General features: G+C 39.7%; 1 protein-coding gene across 2 annotated transcripts; it reads right to left on the bottom strand.

The window, feature by feature from the left end:
- Positions 1–1,180: 1,180 nt before the first annotated feature.
- Positions 1,181–14,991, bottom strand: scn1bb (sodium channel, voltage-gated, type I, beta b). 2 transcript variants are annotated; one of them, XM_048229112.1, is made up of 6 exons: positions 13,362–14,991; positions 4,750–4,916; positions 3,939–4,176; positions 3,021–3,162; positions 2,506–2,577; positions 1,181–2,282 (listed from the first exon to the last, which is right to left on the bottom strand). In XM_048229112.1, exons 1-5 carry the CDS (start codon positions 13,435–13,437, stop codon positions 2,511–2,513), a joined length of 690 nt encoding a protein of 229 aa, XP_048085069.1. In that variant the 5' UTR covers positions 13,438–14,991; the 3' UTR covers positions 1,181–2,282; positions 2,506–2,510. The 2 variants fall into 2 exon arrangements, with proteins under 2 accessions (XP_048085069.1, XP_048085070.1); XM_048229113.1 differs by lacking the exon at positions 13,362–14,991 and adding an exon at positions 8,083–8,426.

Raw genomic sequence — 14,991 nt, 5'->3', positions numbered from 1 at the left:
GACTCCTCTGAAAGGAACTTGTGTGGATTGTCACATTGTTCATTTTGACACGTTCCACAGGCAGCAGTGCAAGGTAACCCATATCTTCTAAACGAACAGCGGAGTGTCTTGCAGAAATGCACACAATTAAGAACAGTTGACTGTCTCTGTACTTGGATCTAACATGAAAGAGTATTTGATTCCATTCCATTCGGTAATCAGTATCTGAAAGCTAAACTGAGGGAGCGGTACCGGAATGACATATATTTCACAGAAGGGAAAGGTTTTGAAGGCATGGTGACACTGAGAGAGAAAACATCATGCATCCTCAGGTCCTACTATAAGAACACTAAAAAAGGTGGAGATGAAGAGTCATCAGTGACCTCTTAATCTGATAAAACATGAAAAACACTTTTCTAGGCTGAATAATGCTTCATAGCCAAAATTAGCTTCTGGTGGCCATCTTGATGCCATCTTGAAAATGACAAGTCTTTGAAAATGATGAACTGATACTTTAGTCTGGCGTAAAATCAGTGACCTCTAAATCTGATTAAACACGAAAAACACTTTCCTAGGCTGAATAATGAAAATATAGCCAAAATTAGCTTCTGGTGGCCATCTTGGACGCCATCTTGAAAAATGACCCCTTTACTGGGGTCAGATTTTACTAGATTTTTAATATGTTATTAAGTACATCTAAAGGTATCATAATCAGATGAAAAACCTTTTGTATCAATTTTTTTGAGGTTAGGTGTTTTTTTTTTCATATATTGACCCGCCTAAGGACTGATAATAGGATCATACTAGATCTTATAGATCTACTAGATCTTATAGATCTAGGATCTTACTCAATAAAGGATTTTGATGTGTTGAAGATGACTGTAGTAAATCCAGAGGTTTGTTAAAATCACAAGCATGGGTGAACATTTGAAAACAGTTTTCTGCTTGCCTTGAGTTCTTCACAAATGTTTGTGAACAGTTTGCAAACACTTTGAGGAGGTAGTTCTCCATGAACATACAGGTGTGCTGGACGAAGGGCTACAATTCAAACGGAAATTTTAATCAGAATTGTTGAGTAAACGGTTCAGAGAAAACATTATATGGAGAAAATATGTTCACGTCTGTTCAAGGAATTTGAAGGCACCTCTGATTCACACAAAATAAACACAGCATAAGAATCAACAGTGCACAGACACACATATTAGCCATTTAACAGTGTCTTTTAATTTGCGTATATGACAGACAGCTAAGATCTCATTATGTCATCTCTGTAAAATGTTGCTTGATTCTATATGTCTTCACTTTATACTATAATTCATATAACCTGACTTACTACATGTTTACTATATTTGGCAAGCATAGGTTCTTCTTTTGTTTTACATGTATTTGGACAAAATGTGCATTGTGACCTTGTGTGCGTGGTATACTTCCATTATTGCCCTTGGGCCATGCATATACAGTATTGCTGGGATATCAGTGCTAAAGTGCCTATAAACAACAAGTATTTATTGATATCCAGCAATATAGAATGCATATTCTAATTACAGTTCACATTACAAAAGAACATGGCCTAACATGTATTTCATACTGAACACACAGATTATTCTCTATTCAGTTTTTCCCTTTCTTCCTTTAATTTCATTTCACATTACTTTGTTTCAATTCAATTTCTATACAACTGTATACTTTGTTAGTTCAGAACTGCTGGCTGGCTAGTGATTGAATTTACAAGTGTGACATTGTAGTAAAATTCAGTTCAAGTGACCATATTGGGTATTTAAACAACACTGTGATGCTGTGCGTAATTTTCATAATGTGCTGACAATGGCATTGCATTAGTCCAAGTTCGATAGGCTCAGAGAGGCTATAATTAATTTGCTATAATTTATGACACTTATAGCGTTCACATATGGAATTTGGTGCAACTGCTGCTTATACTGTCTCCCACCCTTTGGATGGAGATAATACAATGTATTACTTTGCTATCAAAGTGAGATCCTGCACAAAGTGCAATTTGATAAAATGTTTTAAAGCAACATTGTTTGTGATGCACATTCCCCTTTCACAGTTAGTTTTCAGTTAAGTATGGCTATTGATTGATCGGCTATATATAATGTTAGACATGCTAATGGTTAATTGCAATCATGCAAATTCCTTCCTTTCTGTGGCGTATCTCATAAAAGGCAAAAGCATTAAAAAATCTGAGAAATTGGATGCATCTCCACAATGTCTCCATGCACAGGTAAGAAGTTGATAGAAATCCAGTTGATGAGGAAGTGAGCAGAATGATCCAATGATAGGATCTGAGAGAAAATGGATAAGAACACATTGTAAACAATACACAATAAACAAGCTAAGAGTGACCATCTCCTTTGCATGCACCACCAGTAAAGAAACTTTATTTTCATCACACTCCAACAAAGTTCAACATAGAATTTTAGAACCTTGAATTGTTGCGGAACGGAATCTTATGTTAGAATGTTCAAAAGCCCCACACCTTTGCTAATGTGGTTTTGGGCAACATACCTGTGTTATTCTGCTACTTGTACTGCTGCACAGTTGTCTTTGCTTTCTGAAGCTATTGCTAAATATTCTTCCCTGTAAAAGAAGAGGGTCACAGAAAAAAATCATAAACATCTGCGGTTTCTGCCAAAAAATATTCAATGCAATAGAATGTAGATACTACAAATAGACTATGATATGGTATTGATTTTCTGTTTGGTGAGTGGCAGGTTCTCGATAGCACAAAGGACAATCAAAAAGTGTGATTAAGTGAATATGTATGACAATTATAAATAAGGGAAAACTAATAAGCTACTGTAAACTTAAGATATTGGATTTTTAGTTTTTCATGTTTCAAAACTGTTTTTATTTCAGAAGAGGTTGCAAGGGTTGCAATCAATATAACAACAAACCTTGTCATCCAGATCAATAAGCCTATGAGTTGTACTTGAAATATATCATCTAAATCTTGCTCTCAGAAAAAAAAAAAAGTAAAAAGGATATCTGAACACGGTCAGTGGACACTCTTAAGTACTTACGCGCTTGCCCTCAATGCCTCCTCTCCAGCTGCCATGATCTTCCTGTAGCAATATATCATCTCAACCAGCAGCCAAAGCTGTAGCCCGATGATGGACACGTACATCATGACCTCTGACACGATGGAGGCTGTGCTACGGGTTGCTATGGACACAGAGGGCAAATAAGGGGGTGGTGGTGAGAATGTAAACAAGGCAGTGGCTGATGTTTATTGTGTCGCGTCAATTCTGCACTCACTAAATGTTGTGTTTATGTGTGGACTGGGACATTAAGACAATGCTATGAAGGTATCGACATAAGAGTGACATGACACTGTCCTGAACACGACACTGTCATGACACATGAACCCTAATCCTAACCCTAACTCTAATCCTAACTTATGACAAATACCGAATGTCAATAACAGAAACGTTATGTCATAAACATTTATGACTTCTTTATGACACGTTCATGACAGTATCATGTCACTCTTATGTCGATACTGTCAAGTAAAGCATAATCTACTTTTGCGTAATTATTTATAATCATTTTAACATTTATATAATGACATAAATGAAATAAACAAACAAATGTAGCACAGAGAATGACAAATGATGGTCCGTTTACTTCACACTATGAAATATGAAAGCACAGACATGTCTGTCTCCTCAGTGAATTCCTTTAAAGCACTCTGGGCATGAAAGGGTATGGCAAGCCTATCAAATGAATCAAAAATGCAGAGTGTCAAACCCATTGGGGTCTATGCTTCCTTCCTCTCCCTGGAAATGAATCTTCTGTCAGTAAATCATTAATTCATGAATTGTACACTTGTTTGTGGCACTGAGTAACCTATGATTCCACTCAAAAGACTGATTTTCACACAAAATAGTGTAGAGTGTATGTCAGTGTATTTTAATCAACTGAAGTTGACAGTATCAAACCTTTGGCCACCACAGAAAGCTTCACATCCTTGGTGGCTTCAGTTGCATACTCATAATGTTCATAACTCAGGATTCGGTTGAACAAGCAGCGGAAGACTCCGGTGTCATTGAAGGTGACATTGGTGATGTAGATGGACGCATCCTGCAGATCTAGAGTGTATCTGCTTCCAACCCACTCTAGGCGATCTTCAAATCGGTCATCTTTAATCATAGAGCTCTGGCCATCATAACTGTAGATCTGAGGGTGGTAAGAACATGCAGCCTGAATGACTGAAATCGCCATGACCTTGAGTTGTAACACCCCTGAACATGAGTGTGTGGCCAACGTTTTAGGACATTAATATGTGCCTTCCACCCTATAGAGTTAGAAAAAAGGATACATAAGTCCCCTTAGAAGAATTAAGGATCCATCTGAAATTCTGTCAAAATTGAGTTATTGACTCAATTATATCTGTGACAATTATGATTCTTCTTATTCTGTGACAACTTAAGAAGGTGAGGTGAGGTGAGGTGTTTCTTGTAGTTGTATGCATTTTTGGACATGATATTTAAAGAGGTTTGTTGCGCTTATAACCATGTATAACCATATCAGTATAACCATGAAATTCGAAGACTTTGAAGCTCAATCTATTTGAAGCTCCATTTTCACTTAGTCCATCATGTCAATAAGGCATCAGTGTCATCTAGCAGTGATGTTGCCCTTGAATATCTCTCCCACACCCTTATGAGTAGGAAAACATATGATGGCCATCAAGCGTCCTACACATAGGAGCCTACTTTATATACAAATATAAAATAAACCATTACTAACAGGAATAAACATTTGTTCTCCTTTGGACATGAAGAACCAGTCCACGGTGGCAGTGGCCACCACCTCGCCCCTCAACTTGCACGAGATGCATCCCAGTTTGAAGCCCTGGCCGGCCACCGCCTCAGTATCAGAGTCCACTTCAGCACAGGCTCCATTGACCAAGGAAACTACACACACACACAACACATGCACACACCATCACGCATTCACACACACACAGGAGAAAATGGATATGGTTACCACCTTAGAAAGAGATCTATCATGAACACGGTGCACACAATCCTTTAATCTCTCCCACATCTATCTATTAATGACAGGAACATCTGTCTGTGTTTTAGTGTTTGTGTGTGTGTGTGTGTGTGTGTGCGTTGTGTTTGTCTATAATTCACATATCTCTCGAGCCGTTCGTCCAACTGATTTCAAACAAGGTGTTTTGCTAGGGGCACTGCAGAGCCAAGCTTGGCATTGTTTGGATAAAAAATATGAAAGATATTAAATATTGTTAAAAAAAGCACACATTGCCTTTTGTCTCTAGTGGCCGATGAAGCCCTCCCCCTCTCAGACACTCGCAATGTTTTTGCGTTTCCTCGTAATACGTTTGCATTCCCTCGCAATGCTTTTGCGTTCCCTCACAAAAACTTTTTGCACTCCCTTGCAATAAAATTAATGTTCCCTCACAATACAGCCTATGGGCTCTGTGCACTAGTTTACTTGAAGTCGGCAAATCAGTTTCCAGTTTGTTGACATGGCTGTCAACAAGCACCTGAAGATGAGTGCTTTAGTTGTACCAAAGCATAAGAAATACAATGTACGCAAGTCTTAATGTCAATGGTTGGCTCTAAGGAGCACTGCTGCGTGCCACTCCTCTCAGCTTCAAGTCGTTATAAAAGCGATTTTAGCTTCCATCTTTTTCCTAAAAACGCCAGCCTACGTGCAGCACAAAATAAGGAGGGAACGATTTTTGGTGAGCACACGTTTTCAGGTGCTTGTTGGCTGTTTCCCAAAGTCGAGCATGCTTCCTTGATAGAATGCTTCATGTTGGGTTCTACGAAGATGAGGCTAGAGGCCTCCCTAGCGTTCTTGGACTCAGGCTTTGGAACAGACTTGGACTTCCAGGCTTTCAGGAACAGCCTCACTGAGTCTGGCGTCAATTCCGGAAATAAGTACATAATTTACTTTACTCTTTATGGAGAATACAGCTGGAAAAAACGTGTTTTCTTTTACAGTTCCACCTTAGTTAGAAGCTTTTTTTATTATTATTAAGTAATTCACATTTATTTATTAAATAATCGATCGCGACTGACTGTCCACGAGATCTGCCAGTCAGCTGGAAGGAGCTTGTGATTCACGCATAGGGGCACCTGAGCGCTCCCACTTTTAACTACACGCTTCTGTTTCAATAGGGGCGCTGCGCCGATGCATGTCAACGCTGAGGATTATGGGTATTTTTGTTCACCTGAGGATCCACAGACGCATCCTTGAACATTCTCAGAAGGAAGGGTGCGAATTCTGGAGTGTTGTTGACATTGGAACAGTGCTCGGCAGAGTTCGATGATGTGGTGTCCTTGAAAAGGTGCACGTTGAGTATGTGTAACGGAGTTACAACGCTGAGTTGGAAGCTTGGGCTTTTAGCTCAGTGGTTAGAGCGTTCGACTCCCATGCCGGTGTGTGTTGAGGTGGCGGGTTCGAGGCCCGAGAGCGGCAAACGAATCGACCTCTGTGACATATGCCCCCTTGAACAGGAAACTGGTTTGCTGACTTCAAGTAAGCTAGTGCACAGAGCCCATTTCATTAACCTACAAGCACATAGAGTTGGCTAGCCTACTATATGGAAATATTTTGAAGTTCCCTTTGAGTTGGATCTGCTCCAAAAAATGAATGGGTTTTCCTTTCCTGTGCTACACCTTTCCACCAACACCTTTCGAAAATTTTGCACCCGAAAATTTTGCACCCGTATTTTTTGCGATATTGTTTTGCGATACAGTAGCCTATGGTGCAATAAATGGAAGGTCTTGATAGCGCATGCCACTAAAGTCTATAAAATAAAAAATAAAAATGTTAACATAAAAAAAAATGTACGGAATAAAACTAGACAGGTACGGCTGATTGGTACTGTTATTTACTGTTAAGCTGCGATGATGTGTGCACCAGCCAGCAGAGGACATGTACAGCCTGATGCACCCGGACAATTATGTGCGCCTGTCCTAATTCTGAAGCAGTGGCCACCACTACAAAATGAAGAGGAAACACTGCGGAAGAAAGTTAGTGTTTTTGCAATAAACTACATCAACACAATATGTGGAGTGAAACTGGACGGGCTCTAATAACCTCTGACTTCTCTCGAGTCAGTCACTGACAGTAGAATGCATTGGGAACACTGTTCACCAAGTCATGATGATAAGCATGGCGTGTCGCAGCAGAGGTTTGCGATGTTTACTGAGTGTAGGCTAATCTCAGGTAATGTCATGTTCAAATTCAAATTTGTATTTGTACAAATTTGACAACTAGTATTGCCAGGCAATACTACAAAGAAATGTAGTATTGTGGTGGCAATACTGGTGACAGCGGCCATGTGTTAGTGGCATATGTGCTATCAAGAGCTTTTTTGAGATTTACGAGATTTACTGCACTTTATTTGAGATTTAAGAGATTGCACCATAGGCTACTGCGGTATCATGTGGTATGTCAACATTGCTAAAATGACGGGTACAATTTTGGCAAAACTTGGTGGAAAGGTTAGCAAAGGAAAACCAATTAATTTTTGTAGCAGATCCAACTCAAAAGGAACTTCAATGTATTTTCCATATAGTAGGCTAGCCAACTCCATGTGCTTGTTAATGAAATTGGCTGTATTGTGAGGGAACACAAACTTTATTGCGAGGCAAAGCAAAAAGGTATTGCGAGGGAACACAAAAGCATTGTGAAGGGACGCAAAAAGTTATTGCAAGGGAACGCAAAAGTATTGCAGGAATTTAATGTAGAACAGGTTAATCATGTCAGACCTCAACAATTTTGCAACAACATGCCAACCCACACAGGTATGGAGTGCTAGTCAAACGACGTAAAACACATCAATGTAAGACACTTCAAATAGCCTACTTTGGACCGACTTTGGAATTTCAATAAACAACGACAATTTCGACTGCAAGGTCCAGAATCGAAACAAGCGACAATTCCAGAATTGTACAGAACCATCTAGCTTCTTACATTATATGAAAACAAGCTATGAAGATGCAGTTGAAGAAAATAATTATTTCATAATGATGACAGCACTTTTCTGACAAACAGGAGTTGGAAGGCAAGGATTAGACAATAAATAAATTGTCCACTCACCATACATTACACAAAACAAAGCCAAGAGGAAAACACGTCCTGGAGTCATTTTTGCGTGACAAGTCCGCAGTTCAATAAACAAACGGCAATTCTGACCGCAGTCCTGAATCAAAACAAGCGACAATTCCAACTGCTAGTTCCCGAATTTAAGGACGTTTCAGAATGCCACACAGGAAAAGAAACTACAGACAAAGGGTGCATTCATGGGGAGTATTCATGGTGGATTTGGGAATAATGGGAACTTTCCAGTGATTACATCATTCTTCCAGCTGCGAGTGTTCATGTGCTTTGCAGTTGAAATGTGGGAAAAACATGAACAACACAACAAAAATGAAAACATACACACAAATAAAAGACTGTATTTACTCAAAAGTTTGGCATGAGGCACCTGTGAAAGAAGGATATGCAGCTTTCAAGTGACAAAAACTACAAATTCCCAAAATCCTCTAAATAATTGCTGGACATGAAAGTCCACAATTTAAATGTCATGACCATGCATCATTCCACAACATGTGTCTCCATCATCAAGTTATTCAATTAGCAAAACTAGCCTGACCATAATCAGGTTTTAAAATGACTGGCAGGTTTGCTTGAGAACAAGAGAGTTCAGATGAATTCTTTGCCGGCAAATGACGGGGACTGTAGGATTTTGTTTGTGCATGAGAGAAAGAAAAGGTTTACATCGGGCAAATACAAGCAAAACAAGAAGGAACAAGGATTAGAAACTCCTGGTGGATGTTGGAAGGCAACTACAACTTTAGGGTTAGGGTAAGGTTAGGGTTAGGATTAGGTCCTTTGAAGACAACTGCGACAGCGCTGCCTTGAAGTCGACAGTGGGGGCCCAAAAGATGATCAGGCCATGTTGTAACCTGAACTGACTCTGAGACATCTGAAATCTAGGCGCTGTGTTTCTAGAGTGGTAGTTGTTGGTGTCCCGGGCTTGCTTTCTGATCAGATCATAAACGGCCACAGCAACAAAGAGGAATGACTGAAGAATTTGTGACATTGCTTGGTATGTTGGTATGTGGCTGATCGGATCATAAACAGCAACAAACAAAGAGGAATGACTGAAGAATTTATGATATTACTTGGTATGTTGATTGTTGAGTGTTACTGATCGGATCATAAAAGGCCAGAGCAAAGAAGAAGAATGACTAAACAATTTGTAAATATCTGTTGGTATTTGTTGGTTCCCCTATCAAGGGCTTGCATATCGGTTAGATATGTTGCTGACCAGATCATAAATGGCCACAGCAATAATGTAAATGTAAATCAGGGGCTGTATTTACAAAGAATTTTAAGGCTAAAAGTAGCTCCTAAGTGGCGAATTTAGAAGCAACTCCTAAAAATAATGGGCGTGTCACTCCTAACTTTAGGACTCCTAATTTTTTTCCCTAAAAGTAATTCATGAAGCATTTTAGACCTAAAAGTAGCACCTAAGTCTGGGACAGCTTAAAAGTAGTCGAGAGGACTCCTAACTCACTAAGACCTATTCACAAACAGCTTTTTGTGGCATTTCACGTTGAGATGTTTTGAAATCGCGTTAAGCCTATCTGACAACAGGAGCTTCCAATCGCGAGGGAACAATTTTGCATTCATAAAAGGGATGCAATAACGCCACCAACAACAACCAAAACTACTCATTGTTAACATGTAAATTAAATGTAACGTTTCATTGTGAATCAAATATGGTCTCTTCTTTGCAAACATAGGCAATCTAGGCATATGTGACAGATTAATTCAATAATGTTGCAAAGATACTGCATCAGTCCGTAGGCCTATGTTTCATTAGGCTACTACTGTAGGCTATTTGTTTTGCTTTACTCTTTATTCATTTAGGCTAGGCCTTTTTATTCAGTTATTCATCATCTTCCGTCCTTCGAGCTACTTGTGTAGAGCACGCATTCTCAGACCTGTCACCTGTCACTCATCATCGTATGGGAGGTGTTTGGAATCATTCCCGCGTTACAATCATCAGCCAATCAAGGTGGTCACTTCAGTCAAGCTCGTGCATGAGTAATGACGTCATCCATAGCAACGAAGACTCACTCTTAGTTTAGGAGTTGTCATTTTTCCTTACTAAGAGTAGGTCTGAAAGGCTTTGTGAATAACTTTTAAGAGAAAACTCCTAGCTAAAATCTTTTAGTGCGATTTAGGAGTACTCCTAGTGGTAAGATAAAAGGCTTTGTGAATACGGCCCCAGGTTTCTAGGCCAAGTATAATTGCGTATACAAGGAATTTGGTCTCTGCATTTATCCCATCTGTGAATTAGTGAACACACAGAGCACACAGTGAACAGACAGTGAGGTGAAGCACACACTAATCCAGAGCAGTGGGCTGCCTGGCTACAGTGGCACTCAGGGAGCAGTGAGGGGTTAGGTGCCTTGCTCAAGGGCACTTCAGCTGTTCCCACTGGTCAGGGATTGAACTGGCAACCTTTCGATTCCAAGCCCCGAAGCCCTAACCAGTAAGCCACGACTACCCCCTAAAAAGGAATAACTGAAGACTTTTTTATATTGCTTGGTATGTTGGTGATCGGATCATAAACAGTCACAGCAATGAAGAGGAATGACTGAAGAATGTGTAGGTATTTGTTGGTATTTGTGAGTGCCCCTATCAAGGGCTTGCGGTTTGTCTGGCTATGTTACTGATCGGATCATAAACGGCCACAATAACAAAGAGGAATGACAAAATAATTTTCTGGTACTTGTTGGTGCCCTCATCAAGGGTTTGCGTCTTGTTTGTAGATTGCTGATTGGATCATAAATGGCCATAGCAACTAAGAGGATTGACTGAAGAGTTTGTTGATATTTGTCGGTGCCCCATCAAGGGCATGCAGTTTGTTGGCAGAGAACTCATCACAGTGTTTCCCACAGAATTGAATTCCATTTGTGGTGGTTGGTTTGCAGAATTAACTTGAATACAACAGTTTTTAACAATTAGCACAGTGTGGTTATGATGCTAACCAGATTTAAGCACAATTTAGTACAACCGGGAAAATCATTATGTGGTGGTCAATGTTGATATTGTGGTGGGCCGCCACAAATAAGTCAATTTATGGGAAACACTGCATCATGGGTGTGGAGGGGGTGGGTCTAGGATGCCAGATACCACTGTTGAACCAAAGATTCTTTTGTTAACTAAGATGAATCATAAGACGATTCACCAATTGAACGAAATGGCTACTAGTTCTAGACTCCTAAATAGGCGTGTCAAAACATAAACTTTTCTCTGAATAAGCAATAATAACATATACATATAATTTTGTATACTATTTTACAGTCATTGTTTGTGTGATGCCAATGAAACACTCTTTCGGACACGGAATGAATAATTTCATTTTGCCCCGTTAATCGAGCTAGCTAACGTTAGCACAGTAAACGGAAAGTGAATGGGAATGTTCGCTAGCTAGCTAGCAGCTAAGAACTTTGGTTAAACTTATATATTTTTGCAAACAAACCTGAAGTAACATATGTTCAGCAACTTTGTGGTAGTCTACTAGTTCTAAAAATATGTTAGGTTAGTTTATCAACCATCTCTGAGTTTAGAGCATCTGAGAACAGGTGGCTGTGCACCAGAACTTTGAGGAGACAGTGACAGATCACGAACAAAGCTATTTTTGTCTTTATTTGTTTCGTTGGAAAATACAATTTCAATGTCTGAATGTTAGGGAGACATGTGGCTTCTAGAAAATGGGTTCAAAACTTACATCGCTGAATGTAGGGCTAAGGGATTGGTCATATTCCGTGAAAATGTTCATTTCTCCCATAGGAATACATAGACACTGGACCTCCCGCTAGACTCCTAAATGGGCGTGACAGCTTCGAACCCCACATCACAACGTGCCAGAATTTACCCTCTTATGAATCGTCTCGCTTTATCAACCGTCTCTGGTTTAACCTTCTGGAGATGTTGTGGGCCTAATTCAAAGAAATACCCATGAAGGAAGATGCCTGCTTGTAGCCTGGCGGGCCATCCTATATCATTGAAATGTATAGTCTGGCATCGAACCATTCACCTCGCTTAATCCAAGGGGCGGGCAGAGAATTGTCTTTCAAACTGCCTAGGCATGCAATAGGCCAGCTTCATCGACCATATCCATTATCCGGTTAGGCAAAGCGGCAAATACATCCTTCTTGAAAGGAATGACTTAAGTGCATTGTGTTGCTCAACTTTCAAAGAAAAGCACAAGTCCAACTTCTCCAAAGTTGGACGCCAGCGCCGATTCAAACAACCGCTCTTAGTTAAGCCATAGCCACCTTCCTTGTTGTTCACCGTCGCAGGACTGTCGTTATCCTGTTAAGCCCGTATAAGACTCTAACAAAATAGAAGCTGTGATTGGATGAGGTCCACGGCGTCAGCCAATAGAAAATCCCTATGGTTTGATCCTAGGCGTACAGACTGAGCAAATTAATTTGCCGCCGCTAGGGTGCGTCTAGATTTCTAGGCTAGCCTGCTTGATAACCCCAGTGAAATGCTGGGGTGAAATAATTTTGTTCACAGTAAAAGGGCTTGGTTGTTGATTGACCACTGTGTGAAATCCCCTACCTATAGCACAAGGAACAGTTTGAATTATGGGGGGGTTGGGGGGGTCTGATCCCCCTGATTAGGATCTGGACCCCCCCACAAAAAAAAACAACAGTCTGGGGAAGATTGCACAATTCTTATGTAATGTAAATTGTAATGTAATTGTAATGTAAATTGCATCTCTGTCCCTCCCAAACTGTGTCAAAATGGTGTGTTTAGCAGCCAGAAATTTTAACAATTCAACATTGTTGATGCAACCTTACTAGACTTGTGGTGTTAACTACATTTAATACACAAAGTGTATTACACTATTGACATTTGAGTTGAAAAGAAAAAAACGTCCTTTTAATACAGTCAGCCCCTCCAATTGTCGTAGTGGAATTTGAACTCTGACAAGGAATTTAACCTTTTTCCAGTGTATATTTGAAAGGGAATATGCTAAACATAAACACAAAAAGGCCTGCTACTAGGCTTATGTCATTTTGATCTGTACAATTTTAAATTATACTTACTGCACATTTATTATAATAATATTCAATATTAAGCTTCAGCAATTCAAGCTTGATTTATCATGACAGAGCAAATCACAACAAGGGCAGACAGAGGCAGACATAGGGGATCTATCTAAGAGCTCCTTTTGACTTGCATCATATGAAAACAAGCTATGAAGATATAGTTGAAAAAATAATGATTGCTGAAAAACAGGAGTCAAATCTCAAGGATTAGACTGGTCAAATAAATTGTCTACTCACCATACATCGCACAAAACAAGGCAAAGAGGAAAACACGTAGGCGTACTGGAGTCATTTTCACTTGGTACAAGTCCATTTCACTTCACATGTGACAAATTCTTCTGTGCAAGGATGGCCTCTTGCTTATGTCTCTTCTTTTGTAAATCTGAAACCTTTCAGTTCATGTAAATACCTGCCCCCTACATACTAGGAGGCCACTTCGGTAGCACAGTGATGTGTGAAACACTTCTCAAAGATGTGCATTAGATTTGTAGTCTTTTCAAAAATCAAAAAAGAAAGATAGCAATGATGTTCCTCACAAGATTGAATCTTCTTGCTGTTGGATTCAACAAACAACTGCTTTGGACAAGGCCATAAACAATAACAATCCTAGCACAATTAACACGTAGCTCACTTCAGGAAGACTTTCTGACTTTGTGAAATTGAGAAAAATAAAATAATCTTCTTTTAAAATCTTAGATAATGCCAAGCTATTAATAGCATTGGACAGGAAACAAGACTAGCTTACAATTTAAAAGTGCAAAATGAAATGAAGGCCTACCTCACAAAGGTAAAAGTGCTTCTTATATTTGGCTCATTTGATTCAACTGCTAAAACAATAGATTCAATGATTAAATCAACGTCGCTATATTGCTTATGTTGCTTTTTTTGTTGTTGCAAATATTCATTTCATGAGGTTATGTCAAATAAGAAACTGCTCAATCATTTCAACATCATTCCCACATTCGCTAATACCGACATGTGTGCAAATATTTTCGAACGTGTAGGCTACCCTGAGAATAATCTAATTTCCTGAGTTTACTTTATCCAGGCCTTATTACATTCAATTTCTCTTTACTTGAGTAATGGACTAGGCCAACTCCCACGGCAGAAATATATGGGTGGCTCACATGAATACATCGGATATGCAAATTTTCCTTCAGCTAAATATAATGCAATTAGTTCATAATCTGGTGCCAGCATTTTCATCACTGAACACAGGAAAACTACATCTGTGTCACCAGATGACTTATAAATTGTAGCCCATCCAGCGTAGCCTATGTAGTCAGTTTAAATTCATTTAACAATCTGCGTGCGAGGACATAGAGACGGCCATGTATACTTGGCTATTTCGGATGTGGTCCATCAGCAATTCAGAGGCTCACATGACTGTCCTTTCGCTGCCCTTCACAAATGTCTTCCTCTTGTTTTCTTCAGTCTTCTCTCTTCCCAAATTCTTCACCTCGTTTCTGGTAAAAAAATCCTCTTTTGAATGGTTAACCTACTCAGCTTTTATTAATCTGACCTCACAGCTATCCAAAGTAGCTAAGCAAAAAAAAAAAAAAAAAAAAAAAACATGGCCAAATATTTAGGCTAATCTACGTCTCTAACCTGAAATAGCCTGATGCGAAGACTGTCATCATGCACTGACCCTACAGACAGAAATACAAAACCAAATGTAAAACGCCTCCGTAAATGCGCACTTCTGTTTCCCAGTAGCTGAGACGAACGTCGCGCCTGACGCTCCGATGGCGTTTGGCTAGACTCAGAGTGAGGCTACGTCTGATGCATTGCGGTAAAAGGTGGAGGAGGAGAGTGAGCAGGAGGAATGAAGCATGGGCGACGATTCGAGAAGATGCCAATGGTTCTA

This window comes from Alosa alosa, chromosome 20 (assembly GCF_017589495.1).
Source record: "Alosa alosa isolate M-15738 ecotype Scorff River chromosome 20, AALO_Geno_1.1, whole genome shotgun sequence".
In the NCBI taxonomy this organism is placed as follows: Eukaryota; Metazoa; Chordata; class Actinopteri; order Clupeiformes; family Clupeidae; genus Alosa; species Alosa alosa.
This window is presented reverse-complemented; position numbering and strand designations above follow the sequence as displayed.

Coding starts and splice junctions, on each gene's coding strand:
- scn1bb (XM_048229112.1), bottom strand. CDS start 13,437: ATGGACTTGTACCAAGTGAAAATGACTCCAGTACGCCTACGTGTTTTC. Junction 4,917..13,361: donor CTTGTTTTGTGCGATGTATG/GTGAGTAGACAA, acceptor GTGTGTGTGTAG/TTTCCTTGGTCAATGGAGCC. Junction 2,578..3,020: donor GAGGCATTGAGGGCAAGCGC/GTAAGTACTTAA, acceptor CTTCTTTTACAG/GGAAGAATATTTAGCAATAG.